Source organism: Lates calcarifer, linkage group LG13 (genome assembly GCF_001640805.2).
Source record: "Lates calcarifer isolate ASB-BC8 linkage group LG13, TLL_Latcal_v3, whole genome shotgun sequence".
Lineage (NCBI taxonomy): Eukaryota > Metazoa > Chordata > Actinopteri > Centropomidae > Lates > Lates calcarifer.
In genome coordinates, this window is record NC_066845.1 from 4,607,609 (window position 1) to 4,630,579 (window position 22,971).

At 40.9% G+C, this 22,971-nt stretch overlaps 1 protein-coding gene across 2 annotated transcripts in view; it reads right to left on the minus strand.

Annotated features, from left to right (window-relative positions):
• Positions 1-21,180, minus strand: part of kcnip3b (Kv channel interacting protein 3b, calsenilin) — a 41,764-nt gene extending 20,584 nt beyond the window's left edge. Inside the window, exons 1-2 of one of the 2 annotated variants that reach the window (XM_018674057.1) lie at positions 21,069-21,180; positions 7,853-8,027 (exon numbers count right to left, since the gene is read on the minus strand). In XM_018674057.1, coding sequence (XP_018529573.1) covers positions 7,853-8,027; positions 21,069-21,074 — 181 coding nt within the window. In that variant the 5' untranslated portion in view covers positions 21,075-21,180. Of the gene's footprint in view, positions 1-7,852; positions 8,028-13,715; positions 13,794-21,068 lie in introns of those variants that run through there. The other variant, XM_051075246.1, reaches the window with a different exon arrangement.
• Between the last annotated feature and the right edge of the window lie 1,791 nt (positions 21,181-22,971).

Sequence of the window (22,971 nt, forward strand, 5' to 3'; positions counted from 1 at the left end):
GACATCGCTTTGGTCTCAGGGAACTTGTGATGGGCTTCTCTCACGCTTTGCTGACATTTTAGAGACTGAATGATCAACACATTAAGCGATGATACAGAAAATCATTGTTTGCAGACCAACAGTAGACAACATTCTTGCTCCTCAGCAGCCCTGTAATACCCCCTCTGTCCACGAGAGGGTGCTGGACACTAAGCAGCATAGCAGAGCAGAGGAGCAGCAACATCCATTCACTAACACAATCAAGAGTGGGAAAGAGAAGGAAATGAAACTTGAGAGAATGGATCAAATGTTTCTGACTATTCCAAGATCGTATATGAGCTTACTCAGCTGCAAACCAGTAGGTGGAGGCTCTGCAGTTTGTCACATCATCATTTTCTGTGTTTCACAGAGAAATGATTGATTAGGAACAATCTCCAATACATGGAGAAAAACAAGCCACAAAGAAATATAAGATTTCAGCACTGAAGCCTGACTTGTTATTTTCTCTACATTCACATTGTGTATTAATCCACACAGGTGAATGTCTGCATGGTGAGTGGTCGTATTTTGCATGAACAGAGCCAGCTGATCAAACAGTGAGCCTCCAGGACTAAACACACTGCTGCTGATTTCACCTTGTGTCTCTTTAATGCTCACATCTTCCTTAAAAAACCTGCTCCTGGGACTGAAAATGTAAACTTTCCTTTCTTAGCTGCATGGCCTCTCCACCAAAGCTTCCTATAGAAACAAAACATTGGTCATCACAGGGAGGAAAAAAGGCAAGGCAACTCTTTCAGGCTTTTTGCACTCCTGCTATCTCTGGCATGTTCCAGTTAAAACCAGACCCACTCTCACTTCCATGTGAGATAATCTTTTCATAAAACCACCTCAGCCAGGCAGGTTCAAAGCCAGCCTTAGCTGTGTAATTAAAACAGGGGCTTCTTAATCAAAGCTATTTTTTCCTTCTCTCCCTCTGCCCTGTTTGGTTTTTCATACCTCTCATTTCTCTTTATCCAACACCCACATGTCTCTGTTTCTCCCTCTCCCTTCCCTCTTCCCTGCTTGAGGCAGAATCAGGTTTAGCTAATGGATCAGTGGAGACCTGAGCCCCCTACCTGAGCAGGACTTTATAGTGGAGATTCAAACTGGGAACTGTCAAGAGAGGTGCACAGCGAGGCTAAACAAAGCAGGAGGTAAAAAAGATAAGATTTTGCCTCTGCAGAGAACATTCATCATCAAGTCCTGTCTCCTGTCGGCTCTCTAAAGAGGACGAGTAAACACCGCACCCCTCGGCGTCCGCACCCGTCTGCACAAACTTTTGGAGAATCTGGGACAAGGGAAACAGCAGGAGCTGTCAGACAGAAGGGGACTGATAATCAGCATTTTAAAAAAAGAAAGTGAAGAGAGGAACGAGAATGGATAAAGAGGAAACAGTGGGGATGATGAGAGAAGGGATACCGTGCTGATTCAGCCGGTGGTAGCTTGATGAAGCGATGTGTTGGTTGGATGAGAGGACACAGGAGGAGGACAGAGGATAGGCTTACATCTAATCAATGATGAAAGGAAGGACGTACAGACTAACTCAAGAAGGACACACTGGTAAAAAGATGAACTGAGCAGCAATAAAAATAAAAATCCTGACTTGGAAAAGGTGCCACTGATTGGACAATAAAAGTTTAGCTCAACAACGCTCAGAAGTTTCCTTTGATTCAAGACCAAACAGAAAGAAAAAAAGTCCATTAAAAAAAAGGCAAGGCACACTGCTTCCTTCAGGTACCTACTGTAAGTTAAAATGTTTTTATGATGGTTGCTGCACAGCTAAAGATAGACCAACAAAAACTAGTATCAAAAGTAAAAGTACTTGGCCCCTGTGACTGATAAATCATTTTATATTACATTACTGATATTAATGCATCAGTTTGCTACTGTAGCTGCTTGAGGTGTAGTTGGTTTTAACTAGTTTATATATTGGTAGTTATATTGGTAGGGCACAGCCAATGTGAGGGAAAGAAAAAAAAAATCAACTTTCTGCTACACAAATTTGTGTTGATTTATTAACGATTTTTCTGAATCTTTGCTTTTTGTTAAATGTTGTATAATCTGACCTCTTTGGGCATGAAAATGTTAATTAAATGATAACACCTGAGAGGTTTAAAGGGGAAATGTTTCATACACATAGACATTTAAAACATGACAAGGGACCCCAAATACACGCTACTTTTTTGTATCTTATGTTTTTAAATGTACAAATTTGAAAGCTGCAGCTGACAGATAGCAAAGTAGTTAATAATGAATTTCGCCCCAGGAATAAATAAAGTTTTGTTGGGACAAGTTATTTGTTGGTGATATTTTGTATTATCAATCTGAAACTGCAAAGTAACTAGTAACTAAAAGGTATAGAATAAATGTATTGGAGTAAAAAGTACAATATTTCCATCTAAAATGTAGTGGAGTAGAAGTATAAAGTAGTATAAAGCACCTCAGAACTGAACTTAATACAGTACTTAAGTAAATGTACTTTTCAGGATCAGTTTCAGTGAATGAACACTATGGTGCGGATAAGAGTATTGATAACATATACACACAGATTTTCTTGAAACTGTATACATACATCTGCTAACAGTAAATGCACCCCCACCTCAATGCTTTTCTGGGGAGAAAAACAAACAAAAAAAAACCACAGTTTCCATCAATTACAGCTGTTTAACAACCAGCGGCAGAATAAAAGAGAAAATACCTTGAACTAGCGTCCCAGTGATGAAGCCAAAGAAGCAGCGCAGCAGCTTGGTGATCTCCTTTTCACACTCTGCTCTGCATGCATTCATCCTCTAAACCTTGACCACACCTGGACCACCAGCACCAGACAGTGTCAAAAACAGGAAAATACGGGGGTCTCACAGGAAAAACAACAGTTGAATGTCCATAAATGGAAAGAAATAAAAGGAGGAGGCTTCACCCAAAAAAGAAAAAAATTAAAGCGCACAATAAAAAAGTTGCAGAAAAAGTAAATATTGTCCTGTTAAAACTTTTATTTTCTTGCTCTCCAGAGGATATTTCTTTGGTCTAACGCTGTCTGTTTCCCTTTAGATAACACGCTAATGCTCCTTTTTAAACTGGTGTCCCAGTTTGCTTACAGGTGATGTTCACTCCCTCCTCCTCCTCCTCCTCTAGCCCTTGTCACCTCAGAAGGGGTGATCTGAATCACATGATGTTGGGTCCGTCCTGAAGCTCCGGTCGCTGTCGTTTCATGTGACCGACCCTGACAAACCTCAAACACACTACACCGACACCCGTTAACGACTCCTCCTGTTTCAGCCCTCACTGGGCCAAGGCGCTGCATGGTCACCGGGACGTGCTCACCCTCTGAAACTTCATCTCACTCTCTCTTACAGACAGAAGTCACACAGACATGAGAGGAGAAATCATACTACTCTATTTCCCTCCCTCCCTTCTTCTTCTCGCTTCCATATCTAATCCGACTCATATTACACTTTTCATATTACAGTCATTCATATCTCTCCTGTTTGTCTCTTATATGGCCTCATTATCTGACTCTTCTTCCACAGTGTGGGAGTTACTTTTAATTTAAAGATTAAATTTAGGTGCTAAGTGTAATTTCTTCTTATTAAATTAAAAACTTTGACATACTTATTCTGCACAGAATAAGTTTGACAGCTTCTACAGTTCTTGGTTGATCAACAGACAAATTAATTCAAACAACTGTTTTGATAAATGATAAGTCATTAGTCAAGCAAAAATCATGAACATTTCCTGGTTCCTTTTTCTGTTTCATGTCACTGTAACCTGAATATTTTGGGCTCTGAAAACAATGATGGACATTTTGCACTAATTTGTGATGTTTATAGAGACAGAACCAGTCATTCTCAAGCAGGGGTGTGTGTATCCAGGGGTACTTCTTCAGCTGCAGGGGGGTTATGTGGAAAGATTGTGGAGTAGCTCTGCTAAAATTTACACGAGGTACTTTGATTGCTTTATGTCCTGCTATCATTTCCACAACCATAGAACATGTCTGCTTATAGTGCTAATTGTTTATAATCAAAAATGCAAATAGAAGTTAAAAAAAAAAAAGAAGATCTGTTTACCTCATTAAAATACAGGAAGGCACATAGAAATCTAATTAGATCATCTGCTCCATGTGAAGTACCTGTGGTGCAAGTATGAAGTTCCTAATATGTGTTGCTCAGGAATTATTGTGTCCACAAAAAACTGTTGCCTTCTAATTAATCATTAACTAATCATTTATTGGCAAAGATTTTCCATATTGACATGTTTGTGTTTGCACACCACATACCTGGTATCAGTTTTAACTTGTTAGCTGGAAGTGTTAAAGAGTTTAAGCAACTTTAAGGAAATCATTGTTCCCTTATTAATATGCAAATGTATGCAGGAGGCTCAAACACTTAATCAGATCATCTACTCCATGGAGTACCTGTAGTGTCAGTATGAAGTTTCTACTGATGGTTTAAGTGCTGTTTCAAAGTCTTCCCCACAGTGCAACGAGTACAATTCTGGTGCAGAAAAGAAAATGTCTTTTTCCTGAAAACAGTCACATGCACCATGAACCTTTATTACATTATGCCTCCTCTTTCTCTTCATCATTTCCATTAACTTCTCTACCATCACTGCCCAATAAAGGTGTAAAATGTCACCAAAAACAGTCACATGTAATGATACTGACTCTAAAATCTATAAAACATGAAACAAGAAAGTAAAATCCTCAAATTAAACCAGATTCCCTGAAACAACAGCGAGAACACGATTAATCGATTAACTAAATAAAAAAACAACCAATTAGTCCATTATAAAAATAATCATTATTTGCACAGCAGGTTGGAGTAACATCCCTGCATTGATGTGCAGAAACAGATTCCTCATTCTCAGTTTCTTCTTCTGTTATCAACAGACATCCTCTCTGCATCTGCTCTATTACTTCATCGTTCGTTATCCTGCTCGTCCTTCTCCACGTCTAAACTAAACCACAGCAACTGCTTCAACACCACCACCACCGCCCCCACCTCTCTGTGATACACATCTCCGTCTCCGTGCTGCTATTTTTAGCCGCTGGCCATTACCGAGGTGAGGGCTTGCCCACTGACAACGCTGAATCTCTCCTCCCTCAGCACAGCTGAGATGAAATATATCCCATCACAGCCCTGCTTTTCTTTCCCTCTCTGTGACTGTTTTCTTACTTGCTGTGATCCTATTTCACCCGCACAAAGAGCTCTTTTACTGATTTTGCAACTAAAGACGCTGAAAAAAAAAGACCTGAGGGATTATGTGAATCTGTTGAAGACTGATTATGTGTTAGTGTTGTGGCTGAGAAGGTTAAAACTACATTTGCAGCTGAGAGCAGCCTCTTCAACCTGCTGACACTGAGTAGATATCGGCAGCCAGCAACCATCAAATGTGCTCCAGCATCTCTGCAAGTGTCCACGCTTGTTGGCTGTTTACAATTGTCAAGACATCTTATGCTGTTCAGCACACCTCCCTACAGCTTTGAACTACACAGCTGACTGAGTAGATGTCATTCAGGTGTACAAGGACATTGATGGGAATCATCAAAAGGTAAAGTTTGCTCCTAGAGCACAGCAAGTGATCCCTCTGTCCAAAAAAACTCACGGACCAATAAAACCTGAACCTGCTGCAAAAACATGTTTCTCAACATCTCAACCACTGAGCCTCAGTTCATTTTAAGCAAGCAACTTTAATGTTTGCAGACTGTAAATATCCTTTAAATTTTTTAAAAATGCAAACAATTTTCTATATTTGTTGCCACTTGGGGCCGCCAAAGTGCAAAGTTGTCCGGTGAAGAAAAGACAACAGCACTTAGCAAAGTGCTGCTACTGCTAGAGCCAAGGGAGGAAAAGGAGAGGAGACGCCTACCCATCTGTGTGATAAACAGGATTGCGTGATAAGCCACAAGGGCAGGTCTGATACAACTGAGTCTAGCTCTCACATTTCAGTGACCTGCAAGAGTACCATTACATGGTACATGAGGCTGAACTGACCTCAGACCTTAAAGATATGTCGCAATCACACACTCTGCCTCATCTGGCTTGATTAAAGCTCTCTGCAGCCTGAGGTAATGTTGCCTTCCTAACATGACATACAACTGTTTATGGATCCTAAACAAGGTATTTATTTTCCTGTCTTTTCTTAACACAAAATCAGCTTCAAGGAGGGTTAACTGCAACAACAGCAAAATCTATAAAAGTCTGCTTTTATTTGCACAGCTACAGATTTTTACTCACATGCTTTTTTACCAAACGTCCAGACAAAACAGATCCACCTCTGCTCACTCTGCCTTCATGCAGGTGTCTACAGAAACGTTTCATGTCGTAAATCAGAAGTGAGAACACATTAGTCAAAGTACAACAAGATGCTGAAATAAAAGTCCTCAGTGGATTAAACTACAACCATAACAGTGAGCTGTGTGCTCCCATTGAGAAACACTTCTTACTCCTTCCACCTGCAGGGAAAAGATTAATTGTGCACAATCACAGCTGGACCACTGGGTGGAGCACTGAGACTAAGTCCGTGAACAAACCAGGACCAGTCTGAGCAAAACAGTGGAACCAGCAGGGGAAACTGCTCAGGAGGTCTGGGATTTTCTTGTATGAATGAGGTACCATTAAAATTGTGAAAATTGTTCTAATGTTTGATTAAAGAGTAAAAAGAGGAGAACAGTCACATACACAGCCCTCATACCTCATTCTTGCTTTGTAATGTAAAACACAAGTTTATTTGTCATTCTTCCACTTCAGTGTGTTATTTAAAATAAAGACATGTACGCTGGAGTAGAAAACAGACTCAAATGCACAGTTATAGAAGGCTTCTATTGTCGTGTGAGGAGGGCAAACTATAACATAATAAAGTTATGTACTAATAAAACATGTAGATGAAGGTGGATGTAATCTGCTACCAGAGCAGCTGTACTCCTCTTTATCTTCAAGAATCTCTCGAGGACTCATCATTTCAGAAAGCACCTTCTCCTCTAAAACCTCTAACACATATAACATGCCTGACTTGCACTTACTGCGCACTTCTTTGCTGGTGTCCTTGCATTATGTAGGACTTACGTCAAGGTCTCTTAGTGTACTGAAGATTTAGTGCTGTCCCTCACTTGTAAGTTGCTTTAGATAAATAATATGTGGCTGTTCTCCCCTTTTTATGATTTATTAGTAAACACAATGTTGTTAAGACCATTTTTCCTTCAGTTTTGTTTCTCAGTGCTGTATCCTGTAGCTCCCGTCTTTACAAAAATATTAAAATGTCCAGTTGTTACTCCCTTGTTCCCCATAGCCATATTTTGTTCGACCATATCTACACTGAAGTACCAGTAGGAACCAGGAAGTAATGCATTGGATCTTGATTCATACAACAGAATTGCACTGTAAATCACAGGTTCTGTTATAAAGTGTTACCTTAGTTCTCCTAGTTGTTTTCCACTATATCTGTGTCCATGTGCAGTGTGTATCTATCTAGATCTTGTGAAAGGGAGAAATGATCAGAGGTGGTTTTAGATGCACAAAGGAGGAGGAGATGAGGTGTATCCGAGTATTTCAGGTCTGTGTAGAGAATATTAATGGTGAACCCAGGGTGTGGAGACGTTTGATAAATGAGTGTATATGACTAAATGATCCCTGGCTGCTTGACCCCAAGGTCAACCGCTCGGCTCAGTGACTCAGTCGTGCCTCCGGGGGGCTCCAGGAGGCCAGGACAGGTCCAGCCGGTCAATTTGGCGATCAATTCAAATACTGTTAGTTGCATTTGTTGCACATTCGCCACATCGTTAGTCTTGCCAACACATCACACTCCAATCAGATCGGTTTCTTCCCCCCCTCCTTCTCACCTTTGTCCTGTGGCTGCGTGCTGGCGATGATCCATTTGACCAGGCAGCACTTCATCAGAGCTTTCCGAGAGAACCGAGGCTTCTGCCACTTTCCTGACTCCTTCACTCTGCCCGGCGCAGGCTCCACGCCATTGGCATCTCCCAGCAGGCTGCCATCGACCACCTTGCCGTCCGCCTGGAGGGAATGAGAGAAACGGGGAGGGAGGAGGGAAGAGAGTTCAGGTCGATAAGAAAATTAAACAAACTGAACTGAGATCTTTAAATTAAGCAGGAGATTATGTGTATGCCTGGAAAATATGATTAGCCTCTGATCTGGAGGTGTTTCAGGAAGACTTAAAAGAGGTTCAAAAAGAGTTCAGTTCTGCACATCTGTGGTATTTTATGAGATTTTTTATTATCTGAGGTTTTGAGGAGAGGTTGTGTCCAATCATACTGTCTGCTATAGCTCCACTTTCTAAACTGATGTCAAAAGTTTTAGACCACCTCAAATTTTCCAGTTGTTATTGAGACTGACATAGTTTAACATTGCAGTGTAGTGTAGAACAAATATACAGCTGGAGATTTTAAAAACAATGAGTCATGGAATAGTTTTGTTGAATTAAATTTTATCTAAAATTTTGACTCAGTCAGCAGTCGAACATGCTTGTGTCTTTCTTTCTGCAATGGGAATCAAATATTGTTTTTTACTTTTTTAACCTCTGCCATTTCACTGCTGGCCTTTGTAATATTTAACCTATGATGGACACAGATAAGAAAAGAAAGGTTTAAAATCTACACAGCAGAACCAGAGACGTTTTTTTTCTTCCCTGTCAAAACCTGGCACCTACATTACCCACAATGCAATGCGACCGCCAACAGTTCAAGTCACAGATTTGGGTGTGTGTGTAGCCTCCAGCCTCTAGCCTCAAGCAGAGATCAGAAGCTACACAGGTCTTGTAAAGTCACTTCTTTCTTGCTCCACACCCCAGATATTTGTCATTTTCAAACTCGTAGTGTAGTGTCCAGCTCTGGCCAATGTGGTCACAAGTGATGGATTAGTTTAAAACAGCATTAGTGGATTTTCTGGTCAGTAGAAATAAGCAGTGTTGATGAAAGTCCAATATTCACTCTCTTTTAGCTCTGTTTTGGTCTCTACCAACCCTTGACAGAAATCTGACTCTTGAACTGCTAAACTGGTCCAGCTTAGCTTTTCCAGTTGAGAACAGCTGCCTGCTTTGGGAAAAAACTGTCACTGATGAGAGCTGAGAGAGTGAACCAAAACAGTAGAGCTGCCAGATTAAGGATAAGTGAGGGGAACTATGGAGTCAGGAGAAAATGTTCTGCATGTAGCCACTTGAGCCACTATTAATGGAAAAAATATTAATTAGAGCAGCTTTAAGTGTCAACTGGATTGTATTTAGCGAGCCTTAAAGATGAACCAAATGGCAACATTATGAATACTTAAACTGGTGTAAGATTGATAATGACTTGATTTTACAAATTTACACATTATTTCACTGCTACGGTTCATGTATATATTTATCACTAATTTATTGCCACAGTAAAGTGTTGGAACAACTTTACGATCTCTGTATTTGAATGTGCATGCACCCAACACCCAAAGTTTTATAAGCCAGTGACACCATCTTGTAGCTGTTTCTATCACCATATGGCCTTGTAATGTTTTAATAAGGACGGATTACAACAGTTTGGCTGCAAATACAGAAGCTCGCAGCAATCCACCAACACTGAGCGGATACAGGGGGAAAAGACTAGGAGTGAGCTGTCTCTAGTTTTAGAAAGAGATGAGCTGATTTGCACTTCATCCACAAATGTTAAAACCTCTGACGCAAACCTTGACATCAGCTTTCTAAGAAATCAGGGTGCAGGTGAGGTTACTTTAATATTTCCGTGTTAAGTACTATCTTGAAACATCTACCCTCAGGTTCAATTTCAGACGAATTAAAAGGCTGTTTCTGTTCATTCTCATATTCAGCTCCAATTCATCATCGTGACTCTTACTATGCCAGACCATTCCCCTCCGTCTCATTCATATTCAGCATTTATCCTCTTTCATCGGTGGAGATAAATTTGACATTGAAGTTTTTTGCTCTAATATATTTTTCAATTTCTTTCCCTCATATCTCCGTATCCTTTCAGTTTCTCTTAAGGCAAACGCCGATGCGATCTGATGTGATCTGATTTATAGCGAAAACGTCTTTCCTTAAATTCTCAAGAAGCTACATTAATCTGCTCCTGCTGGGTGTGTATGCAAAACACACACACAGAGAAAACTCACGCACGTACATGTGTACACTGGAGTGAGTGTGGGGAGGAAGATGAAAGAGGTGAACACAGAACAAACAGAAGCTCTGTTTACTCTGTGGGGAGGACAGGAAAGCAAAGGATGACAGAGGGAGGGGGGGGGGGCACACACATAGAGAGGATTTTAAACGGCTATTTGATCCCACAGGAGTCTGACCATGCAAATCCCCTACTTTAAGGTAGAGGGAGAGAATGAGAGAAGGAGAATAGAGAGAGAGAGAGAGGGACCAAAAGGAGGAGGATGTGAAGAGAACAAGGTCTGCTCGTGTTCCTGGAAGAACTGAAGTCAATTAGCATAATGAATTGTGGCCTATCAGAGAAGAAGAGCAAAGGACGGCCAAAGGACGGAGGGATGGAGGATGGGAGGACAGAGGAGATGAAGATATGAAAGCACTTTGCCGGAGAATACATCTACAAGGCTATTTCTGTGCATCTTCCACATGAAGAGACGGATAAAAAGAGCATAAAATGAGAGAGGAAAAGGCGGGAAGGAAGGAAGGAACTACGAGGAGGGAGGTGAACATGTGTGTGGTACGCTCACACAAACAGACAGGTTCGAACACACTGAAATGGAAATAGATGAGTAAGACAATTCCACTCATCCCAACATCTATTTATTCACAGATCAAGAGTGGCACAGCACAGAGGGGTAATATGAAAAAGGGCCAGGAAAGCGCTCGACGCTGACTTGCTTCTCCGGAGGAGTAAATTAGAAAAAGAAAGAATTGTTTTCAGTGTGGCTATTCAGCAGAAGTCACAAATTGGAAAGAGAAGGCCGCAAGACAAACAGATGCAGACAGACGCAGTGTAAACACGAGAAAATTCAGCGTTACATTACTTTTTTATTCATGGACTGCCGGACAAGCTGGCATACCCACAATCATGAGGCGTGTCCACACATACACACACACACACACACACACACACACACACACAGTTTCAACTAGTTTTTTTATCTTGTGTTCCTTCTTAACGCTTCAGCTAGCTTTGTCCTGGGGCAGCACTTCCCTCATGTAATGTGTGCAGCATCCTTTGAACCACACGCACGCATGACCACAAGCACACACAAACACACGCACACACATCCTATAAAGCAGAGCATATACCCAGAATGCTCAAAGCAAACACAGAGCAGCGACGCGGTGAACATCGCTATGCTCTGCCATAAATTATTAAACATCAGTCGCCGTGTTGTTGGTTCAATGAATATTGGTTTACTTGAAGCGTAAACTCTGGCCTCATTACATGAGGTCTTCCCATGCTGTGCTCAAAAGAGAGAGAATCTGGACCAAAAAAAAGTCCATTAACCTCTGGACATCTACCACAAAAACAAACTGAGCATCGTGAGTGAAGAGAAACCGAAAGTGAGTGACCTCAACTTGGTGGACACGGACAAACCATATATAAAGACAGAAGCATCAAATTTCTTTCTGAAATGAAACTCAAATACCAGGATTTCAACTCACTCTCAGGCCAAACCAAAATCCAATATTTACCGTATGTGAGAACAGTGACAGTGCCATGGAAGCAGCAAAATATGTCAGAGCCTGAGGGAAAACCAGCAGAATATCACATGAAACTACACTGAGCATGTCTCTCTCAGTTATCCCATCTTATCATATATATTCTTAAAGTTACATTTTGAAAGCAGTATTAATTGATATTTTAACCATTTGCAGGCACTGACATCACTTCATAAAGCTGTTACAGAGAATGTGTTAGTAAACAGTTATCTACATATCCAGCAAACACGATCAACATTAGCATTATCTGGGAGTTGTGTTTTGAATACGAGTCAAGTGTTCACTCTCTTTTAGCTCCTGTTTTGTTCTCTACCATCTCCCGAAGGAAATATCTGGCTCTTCAGCTGCTCAATGCTCCACTATGTTCACAAGCTAGCTGCTAACTTTGTTTGTCTGTGGTTTGGGACTGAAAATAGTTTGTTTTAGATTAGATAAACCGTTTTAAGTTAGATTTATTTAACTTAAAAAGGTTTATATCAGAGTGGTGAAAGTGAATAAAAACAGTAATATTACCGACAGAAGAACCAAAACAATGAGTTGGAAGATGTTAAAAATCCCTGGGAACTGTGGTTCAAGTTGGTGATAATTCTCTATGGGATCATCACTGCAACTACAGGTGTCACTGCTAACATACAAATATTGATTAGGACTGCTTTAATGTTTTGCTTTAATTGTGGTATGCTGTGTAGTGTTTGAGATGCAAATCGTTGGCTATTATTAGACATTACGCCATACTCATTGGGATTTACATAAGCCTTATATATAAACTGTAACCTAGGTTAGATTTATGGTAAATTATGCAAAAGTTTTGATTCAATTTATGAAACTGAAAACTTCAACTTCTGTTGTGGGGCCAATTATTTTTGTTGGAGTTGGCTCACGGGCCCTTATTTGCCTAGTGTAAACCATTTGTTGTCTTTTTTTTTCTTATATTTTAAATGTTGCATAACCTATTTTGGTAATACTGTTTTAATTTTGGTCGAAACACTGATGGAGAAGGAAGTGAAAGAGTGATGGAAATGGGATGGAGAGAGAGAACGAGAGAGATGTAGTCTATTAGTGGAGGGGAGTGTCCATTAATAAGTTATATGTGATTAACATTCAACCAGGCCACAGCGGAGTTACAGCATGTGTCTCTCTCTCATGTTCTGCTATAACGTCCCGGCTCACATGTTCTCAGACTTTTTCACAGTATGACTCAAACTCAGGCAGCTGAGGTTTCTCTGTTCTGCCTGATTGCTTCTTCAAGGTCAAAATGTACTTAAATGGGCTGCTTCAGGGAAAATCCTCCAGTCACAGAGCGTGCTTTTTTGTAATATAACTCTAAAAAAAAAAAAAAGGTAGACAAAAAATATTTCTCAGAACCAGTCACATTAACCTATCTTTGTGATGACCTACCCTCATGACTATTTATCAATTTTCAAGATGTAAAAATCACTCTGCCTGGGTCTCTGTGTTCTTCCTTACTTACTCCTCTGCTGACGTCTGCCTGTGTCTAGCCATCATTTAACATTCAAAAAGACTTTTTTGTTTGTTTGTTTTTTCAGTTCTCGTCATTTTGGTAAATTATTAGGGAACATTTCCAGAAAATTGGCTGGATAAGATGGGACCATATTTCATTTAAGATACCAGATACCAGATCCAAAATATTACTGAAACTCAGCCATGCTAATATCAGGCTAATTTAGACACAACAGCCTAATTTTGCTGAGAGAGTGAGTTGTTTACTATCTATGCATTCAGAAAACTGAGATTTTATCATAAATTAGCTATTGTCTACGCAACTCCACGAACTCCAGTTTTATATTCTATCCCTCTGAAGATGTGTGAAATGCAGAGACACAAAAATAACCCCACAAACTGTCAGACCATACAGATGCATCCACAACACATCTATAGTGGAGCACACAGAGAGACATAAAAGCAGACACAGTGCAGACTATAAATACACCAAGACTCAAATGCACACACAGAAACACACACACAAAATACACCTCCCTTTACATCTGTTACACACACGACAACCACCCACGTACCTGTGCTGCAGCACAGCGATACCGTGTGCAGATGTTCAAACGTTTCTCAAAAAAACTGGCAACTCAACAAACCTGACAAGATCCAACAAACACCAACAAACCTGGGTTCAATTAAGGGCAAAACAGATCACTCGCTAAGCCCCCGCCCCCCACACAGTGACTGTCCAATCACAGCCTGGCAACTTTAATTAGGCACAGCAGGTGTGTCAAGCCTCAGATTTCTCCACATGTTGCAGTGGTTTTATCATGGACAGATTATAACACATTGTGTCCTTGGGCACAGATGTGGAAAAGACCCAAAACCACAATGCCACAATGTTTGTGATCATTCTGTGTCTTTATTTTGTATCTCCTTGAGGACATTTTGCATCTCTTATGAAGCCATTAAAGTGCATTTTCAGGTCCACTTTACAGGATTCTTGTTTTAAAAGTCTCAATGACTGCATGGAGCTAATGTTAATGTATTTAGCTAGCTAGCTATAGCTGTTAAAACCTTTAGTTACAGTTGAAATTCATCTAGAAATATCGACAGTTGACAGCTGGAAATGAGTCTACTGCTACTGCTATTTGAGATCAAGGACCTGTTGTTTTAACAATTAATGATTGTTTTGGGTGTTAAATCTGCCACTGTTATCACTGTAAACTGCATATCTGCTGTGGAAGAGCATAACTTGGTCTAACTTGGAATGGTAGATTTCATTTCTACTGTACTGTACTGTATCTGCATCAGCTATTAGCTGAACTTAGCTAGCATTTAAAAGCATTTTAAAAAGTGGGTTTCTTTTGACCTTTCTCTATTCATCCCACAAAGCAAAACACAAGCTTTCATTTCTTCCTGTGCCTCTTTTCTCTTTCAATACCTATTGTTCAACAGTCCTTCATAAAACTCTGAGGAGATCTAATTGATCCACTGGGCTACATTTCAAAGATCTAACCTAATTTCACTTGAAATGAGAATGAGACTACACACACATACACCACATACACACACATGCATACACTGGAAAAGAACAACCGTCATTTCATTAGTCGTTCATATTAATATTTATTGTTTCTCTCGCCACGGATGTCGCCGCAAATCTGTCCTCTATCCCTCCATCTCCTCACCTCTTCATTCCCTCCAATTTATTTCACAGTCATTCACTCCTCCACCTCCTTCTTCTGCTCAACCAACACCCACACACACACTCTCTCACACACACACACCTCACCCTCCTCTCTCACCATAATGTCACCTGTCACCAGACTGCACTCCAGGTGAAGTGAAAATACCAACTGGGATCTGAACATAAGGGAGGAACACTCAGTCTCTGCGAGCGTGAGGAAGACACTGTGTGTGTGTGTGTGTACGAGTGTGTTTTTCTGTGTGGGTGTGTGAGCCCATGTGTGCCTGCATATGGAGAGAAATGAGACGAGTGTTGCGCGAGGAGGAGCACAGTGACAAAGACTGACAGCACAAAGGGAGAGATACAGTAAATACTTGATAAAACCCCCGCGCATAAATTCTACCACCCGGGATTTCCTGCCGAGGAGCACAGCGGTGTGCGAGAGTGACATGGTCTCAAATCTCTTTCCCGTGCAGGTGTGAAGATGCACGGGAAAGACACACAAATTCACTGCTCATTTTGTCAGGATTGTTTGCAGACATAAATAACATGGAGATTTGTTCCAAAGTAAGCTGGAATAAAGTGACACCTAGAGTTCTAAAATGACTGTCAGCACAACACAGGGAAGGTTATGTGCTTCTTCTTTTAAAGATAACCAATATTCCTCTAATTTTAAACACCAAGATCTGTTTAATAGCGTAGTAGTGACAAGGAATACGACTCTGCCTGAGAAAATGGTTGGGAACTTTGCTCTGTTTTAAAGCTGCAGTAAACACAGTGCCCCTACTGGTGGCAGGAGATATACCACAGATAAAGTGTTGTTGTTTGTTTTTTTTTAATTAAAAAAAGACCTTGTTAGGCTCAGACACAAAAACGACTTGGTTAGGTTTAGGAAAAGATCAAAGTTTGGGTTAAGATAAGTACTTCCCTGTGGTTAAAGGACCTTCGTTGTCATGGTTACAATAATAAACACGCGGTTAAAGCTGTAGAATGATCATAGTTAAAAGAAAAAACATAGAAATGGGAAATGAACAATAGTCTCCTGTGTTAAAATCCAATGTTTGCTTTGGACTTTAACATCCGTTCACCCCAACCTCCTCCCTGTGTGAACTTAGTCGCACTGTAACAATATCCCCTGAATTCCTCCTTTACTCCTGTCATAACTACTACAGCCACTAGAGGGTGGTGTCACTTGAGCGTAAACAAGTCTTTTTGCGACGTTTGCTGAAACGACTGCCGTGTCACCCAACTGCTAGATGTCACTTAATAAAACACCAGTACGAGTTGTAATAATCTGCTTGCACAAGAGGAAAGTCTCAGGAAAACGCAGAAAGAAACACTGCAGCAAAGAATACGTTTTTATGGAAAACAGAAACAAGTGTCGCTTGACAACAGAGAAATAGCTTCACAGATGCTGGATGATAGAGAGACAGATTGTTTCTCTTGTGTTTTCAGTTTGCTGCATGAAACAACCAACAGAACTGTAACCTTAACTTAAAGTCAGTAGAAAATATCTACATTGCAGTGTATGTCCTCTTCGATCGGGCTGTGCTTAAGGTGGCTCTGTATGTGAAGCCTGCTGCGTCCTGAGGAAAATATGTGAGCGGACTGATGGTCGAAAGCTGATACTATTTGTGTCCCGACTGCTTGAGCCTCTCAGTATGGTTGTCAGTGCGAATCAGTGTGTCTGTGGGAGGATGGCACTTCCATATGGACTGCGTGCTGTTTTTGTGTGTGTGTGTGTGTGTGTTGAGAGAGTATTATACTGATGTGTGAGCCTTCATGTGGAGAAAGAATTGATACTCTGGGGAGGCTCCAAGTAATAGAGGAGCCATGTTTCAATTATCAGCTCCTCCCCCCCTCTCTCTCTCTCTCACATCACACACACACACACACACTCATACACACACATCAGTCCATGCCAAACACATCTATTATTCCTCTTTCTGTAGGTCAATAAGTATATTGACAGATAATAAAGATACAATATATGAACATCACAGCATTGATTGATTGGTGGTTGATATTTTACAGCAGCATCTCTTCTCCTCACTGCATTTTTACCCTTGTGGGTCGATAACACTGCCTTACTCAGTACAGTCATATTGGCTCTGTGTGTGTATGTGTGTGTTTAATAAGCACACTATCTCACACTATGCTGAAGAAAGAAATTCTCCATTTGGCCCGTTTTACCATATCAGAACTAATTTACAATGATAAATACCATATGCTCCATTTTTAAAGTGAGATCCAGAGAAAATTAAACTACAGCGAGATAAAATGAAGATTTCAGCAAGAGAGGCAATTTTCTTCACTGGCTACAAAGTCTTCCAAAGCAGTGTTTTTCTGCAGTACTGTGAAAAGAAGCTCTCCTCTGTGTTCAGTGCTGAAGTTGGATCAGAAACGGGCGGTGCCAATTCCTGTTCCCACTTTAAAGGATACAGTTACCAGACCTGTTAAATTATTTAATGAGTCTAAATCTACCAATCACTCCACCTATTGAGCAGGTGGGTCCCTCAGACACTGTATCAGGTGCAGTGTGTGTATGTGTGTGTGTGTGTGTGTGTTGCCGTCAGCCTGTCTGGTGTAGCGTCACTGATCTGTTGCAGGTTGACTGTGCTTTGATTGACGTGCCGCTCTGTGGAAAACTGCAACATCAGAGTCTCTTAAAGGAAAAGTCTCTAAAGCACTTGTTATGTAAACCTTACAGTCACACTGAAGCTGCAGTTTGAGTGTCTTTACTTTGCAGTTATGTGGACTGATTATTTTCTTGATTCATTGTCTTGTCTATAAAAATGCTAAAAAAAAAAAGCTTGTTAGAATTTCCCACAACTCAATTCAATCTATTCAGATCACATATTCTATGTGACCAGCGATCCACAACATCAGAAAACACATACTAAACTGGCTACAAGGCAATCACCAAAGATCTTGAAATCCGTGTTTCAAGTGATTTCGCAGTCATAAAACGGTTAGGATGCTTCAGGATGTGGAACTAAGAGGATACTCACTGAGAGAAGTCTGAGTCTGAGAGAAGTTTACCGTGCGGAAAAAAAAAAAACACCACACAAGACATTTAAAAAGCTTTAGGCTGACCGAGAGTAATCTGGAGCAGGGGTTTCAGCCCAGACCATACACCGCACACTAAACCAAGTGGAGCCACCGTCTTTCTGGGATAATGCATCTATGGACAGAGCTCTTTGGGAATGCAGTGCATCAGTTTGTTTATAGGTGGGTGACAGAATGAAGCCCATAATGCAAAGAAACCACCCAACCTACAGTAAAACATGGTGGAAGTTTTCTCATGCTGTCGGGCTGCTTTGCTGCCTCTGATACTGGAGGCACTGAAGTGGATTACCAAGGCATTCTAGACAACCTAGTGCAAAGTGTGTTACACAGTGTCAAAAAATTAGGTTTTAGGCAAAGGTCTTGGGTCTTTCAGCGGGACAACGACATAAAACAGCACAAAACAATGGTTGAAAAGGAAAAGATGGACTGTTTTTAACTGACCCGCAGTGAGTCCTGACCTAAATCTCATTCAAAACCTTTGGAGAGAGCTGAAATCTGTCATTGCAAAAAGAACTCCTGCGCCTATCTGTTTACACAAACTATCAACAGGACAGGTGCAAGAAGGTTTTAGATGGCTTCAAGAAACATTCATTGTTACCAAAGGTTCTGTAATGCAAATACTAGCGAAGGGTGCCGATCACTGTGTCCAAGGTACATTTTCTGTTTGTATTATGTCACTGTTTTGCCCCCTTTTTAAAAATGTCTTTTGTTCAGTAACTTTGGCCAATTTATTAAAATATTCTGGTTGTAAGAAGTTGGTTCATTTGCATTCATTTCTGAAGATTTTCTGAATCATGTGCTTGAGATTCAGACCAGGACTGTGTAATGTTGTTAGACAGTATATAAGAATATGTTAGGACTCTCTCTGACAGCCGCTCTGATCTCGCTGAAAATGACTCAGAATGAATGAACAACTACAAACCCCTACTGATCACACAGTCTTTTTTTCAGCAAAAAATAAACTGAAGTGAGTCACACACTAAAATATCAGGCACTCAGTTGCTTCACAGCGTGATTTAATTCAAACACCTGCATGTCAATATCTGGGGGTGGGGGTTCTAAATGTTGTAGGAGAGGTACTGCAGCAGTCAGCCTGTGGCAGGTGTCAAACTGCTGCTAATAATGTCAAACATTTTTCCATCTGAAATTGTTGCCAATGTGAAATTTAACTTAGATTTAATATTCATGAGTGGAACAGGAGAGATGGCCTGCCTTAACATAGGTAATTGATTAGCTGTTTGTCAGTTTTCGAGCAAAAATGGCAAACATTGCTCAGGTTTACCTTTTCAAATGTGAGCATTTCCTGCTTTTCTATGTCTTTTGTGATAATTAATCGAAAATTGTTGCATTTTTAGCATGTTGGCAAAATAAAAACACCACCTTGGACTTTATCGGGAGCTTACAGCTCAGGTCAATTTTTATTTATATAGTGTCAAATCACGACATAAGTTATGATTCACTGTTTAGTCATTTTATGGAAAATTAAACTATTTTGATGATCAGTTGATCGTTTGAGTCATTTTGTAAAGCAAAAATAACAAAAAATGAATTGGTTCCATTTTCAAAAGTGCAAATATATAATGATTTTATTCAACTTCTGTACAGGCACACTAAATATCTTTGGACTCATAACCGGTGGTCAGTCAAAACAAGACATTTAAAAACATCTCATAAGCTTGACACTTTGCTGACAATACCCTCAATGATTAATTGATTGATCGATAAACCAATCTATAAATTAACTAATAATGAAAACATTTTTTATTGCAGCCCTGGTAAAAATCAATACTTTGTAGCCACTACCATCAAGCACACACAACATGATGAATCAAAGATGTGAAACAAATAGAAAAACAAGTGCATGTGTCTAAAAAATGCATCCAGGCCCACGCTTGAGCCCACAGACCCCAGCTCTCCATCTCATTATGTTCGTGTGATTGATCGACTGGTTCACTGATTGACTCACTGAGTGAATGATGATGGGTCTCATCACTCATAAAGAAGCTCTGCCTCATCCTCCTGCTTTTTTACTCCAGCCTCCGACCAGAACCTCACCACTGAGGGGAAAAGCAATGCTCATGCAGATGTTTGTGTGCATCCAGAGGGGTGTGTGTGTGTGTGTGTGTGGGAAGACACCATTTGTTCTTGCCTAACACCATCATAAATATAAATTTTTCTCCTGTCAGGGATCTTTTGTTTGCATCAACTGCACAAACACGAGTAAACTCTGCGAAGTACACACAGGATGCAGCTTCCCTTCTCCCTGTGAGCAGTGTGCAACCATGCAGAGAGGAGCTGCCATCCTATCTACAAGGACTTAATTTACATTGGCAGTAACAGGTTTTCCCTGTTATCCAGCCCATCACGAGAAAAAAAATACATTCATAGAGGAGAGGAAACCCAACCAGAAACAGATCATTCTGGGAGCATTAATGAGCATCGCTTTGCAAGGTGTTGGAAGACACTTTGGGGAGGCTGGGCTTTCACTTTACAGTCTATTACCTCGGATTTAGACACAGAGGCTGCTTCTTGCTGAGGACCGATCTGCTAAATTGATTCATCAGCCCGGAGGAAAACAAGCGCGGACTGAATTACAAACACAATCTCCCACCTCTTTCCTAGAACTGAGGATTCGAGGCAGATTTTTTATTTAAAGCCACGTCTGTAAAATCACGCGTAAACGAGGTGGTCTCTCCGTCTCACACTACAAATCATACAGAGAGCCACACACGCGCGCGCGCGCACATATACATATACACACACGCACTAAAATTGACGGAGTGAGAGGGAGGTAAAGTCGCGGTGGAGAGACGTGATGCCAAGTGACACTTGCTGGAAGCCGTCTGCAGGATTTCTGCTGCGCGCTGAAAGCGAAGCGTCTTTCCCCCACATGCAGCTTCCAGCAGGGCTGCAATTACATAAGTTCTCTCCGAAACTCAGCTTTGGGCTAAAGTGGGCGCAAATGAGTCGTTGAGGGTCGCGGCTGAATTTAAAAACGAACATGAAAATTAGAATTTAGCCAACAAGTAGCCTGGCGAGCAGATCCAGGCTGTTAATTTAACTTCAACGCGTTTTTTTTTTTTTTGCTTTCTTTTGCCACCTGCAGAAAAATCATCAGTCCAACCTGTCGTCCTCTCGCATGACGGGCAGCAGAGAGAGGATTTAATCTGTGACTCACCTGCATGTTCTTCTGTGTTGTAACGGCGACACTGATGGCTGATCTCTGCCGAGTGATGTCCTCTCTGCGCGGACCCTCAAGCTCCGACTGCCGAGCCACTGGATGCGAAGGAATGCGCGCGCACGCACAGCACACACACACACACACACACACACACACACACACACACACACGGAGGGGGTGGGGGTGGAGAGAAGGGGGGAGCAGAGGAAACAAGTGGACCTTCATCTTTTACAGCCTAATGACGCGAGGACAAAGTCAACAGGCTGGAAGTGGATTTAATTCTGCTAATGTATCAGCCTAAAGCGTTACCTGCAGCCGGTGAACACCTGCACAGATGTTGAGCTGGAATATCAAACTGCACAGCTGGCTTTACACATAAGGCACCATTTATATTGGCTTTATTAACAGTTAATAAATCGTTTATTGGTGCTTTACAGATTAGTCATAAGCCATTATTAAGAACACCATTTAGGCTGCAAGGTTGTTGAAAATCCTGGTGACACTTGTTTTTTCAGGCAGCTGTTTAATCCATTAGGGAAAAGTCTCTAATGGACTGTTTGACCACTCACCCTCTGGTAAAGGACTAGCTGTGAAAAATCTCTCAGCTGGTTTTTATCCTCCACAATGACCCCTGCTTTGTGCTTTTACTCCTAGCCCCTTATCATCAGGATCATCCCTCCAACAGACTGGTTTTCACCTCCTCTATTTAGCTTTTGTAAGTAGAGCTGCAGTGATTACTCAATAAATGCATCTTACCTAAAATCCATTTATTAACAACTTATTAACATTTACAGCTGTAGACTTCAACAAATATTATGAGAAATTTTTATTAACAGCTTACATCATTTATAATTGCAGATCACACAATAACTTTAACTGCTGGTTTAATAGAGAGAGACCTGATGATATAAACAACAACCTGGCAAACCAGACGTTGTTCTTATTGTTTTTAACTGACCTACAAAACATAATAGTAGTTAATAGTTAGTAACAACATATAAACCAGTCTTATTAGACAGCGGTACCTAAGGCTTTAGTTTATTTTAAATTCAGCTCAGAGCAACAGCCTTGCAATAAATAAATGTAATTCATAAAACTTAATTGACATTTACAGCAGTACTTGAAGGCAGCTACTCTAAAAAAAGAGACAAATTCTTCACAGTTTCGACCTTTTTCATTCATCTGTTCTCTCCACCATGATCACTGCGGCCAATTTAAGCATATCAAGTAAAGAGGGGGAGGTCCTTTATGTCTGTGTGTGTGTGTTGCATTAGATTACAGTATGTGATTGTCATGAGAGTGATTGGTACAGAAATGCAATTAAAGCTCTGCTGGAGAATCCGTGTGTGCTCGGTGAGGAACTGAATCAATTTAGGCGACCTTGGCTCACTGTGAAGCTGCCCAGAGGAGGGGGAGAGAGGGAGAGGGAGAGAGGGAGAAAGAGAGAGAAAGAGAAAGAGAAAGAGAGAGAGAGAGACGCGCGAGAGAGAGAGAGATACTGTAGCAAGATGCTAAATAGCAATCAAGCCAGGTCAAGCATCCTCACACATCACGTTGATTGCATAATGAACAGCCAAGAAAATGTAAATAGCCTGGAGGATGAATGAGGAAAGGCCATCTGTCTAATAAAACCGCTTTTAGCTGTTAGCCACCAAAGCTGGAGACATGTTTCCATGTTTCCACACGAGCCTGACAGCACACAGAGGCCATTTTTGAACAAACACACATTCACGCGAGTTTAATTTTCATGGTAGCCCACAGTATGTCCACTATTAGAGAAAGAATTAAACCTGATTTCATAGGAAATGATGCTGGACATAGTTGAGGCAAACAGAGAAGTGGGAAATTATCACTTGAGGGCAGCTGACACACTGTATGAACAGAAATCAATGTCTGCAGC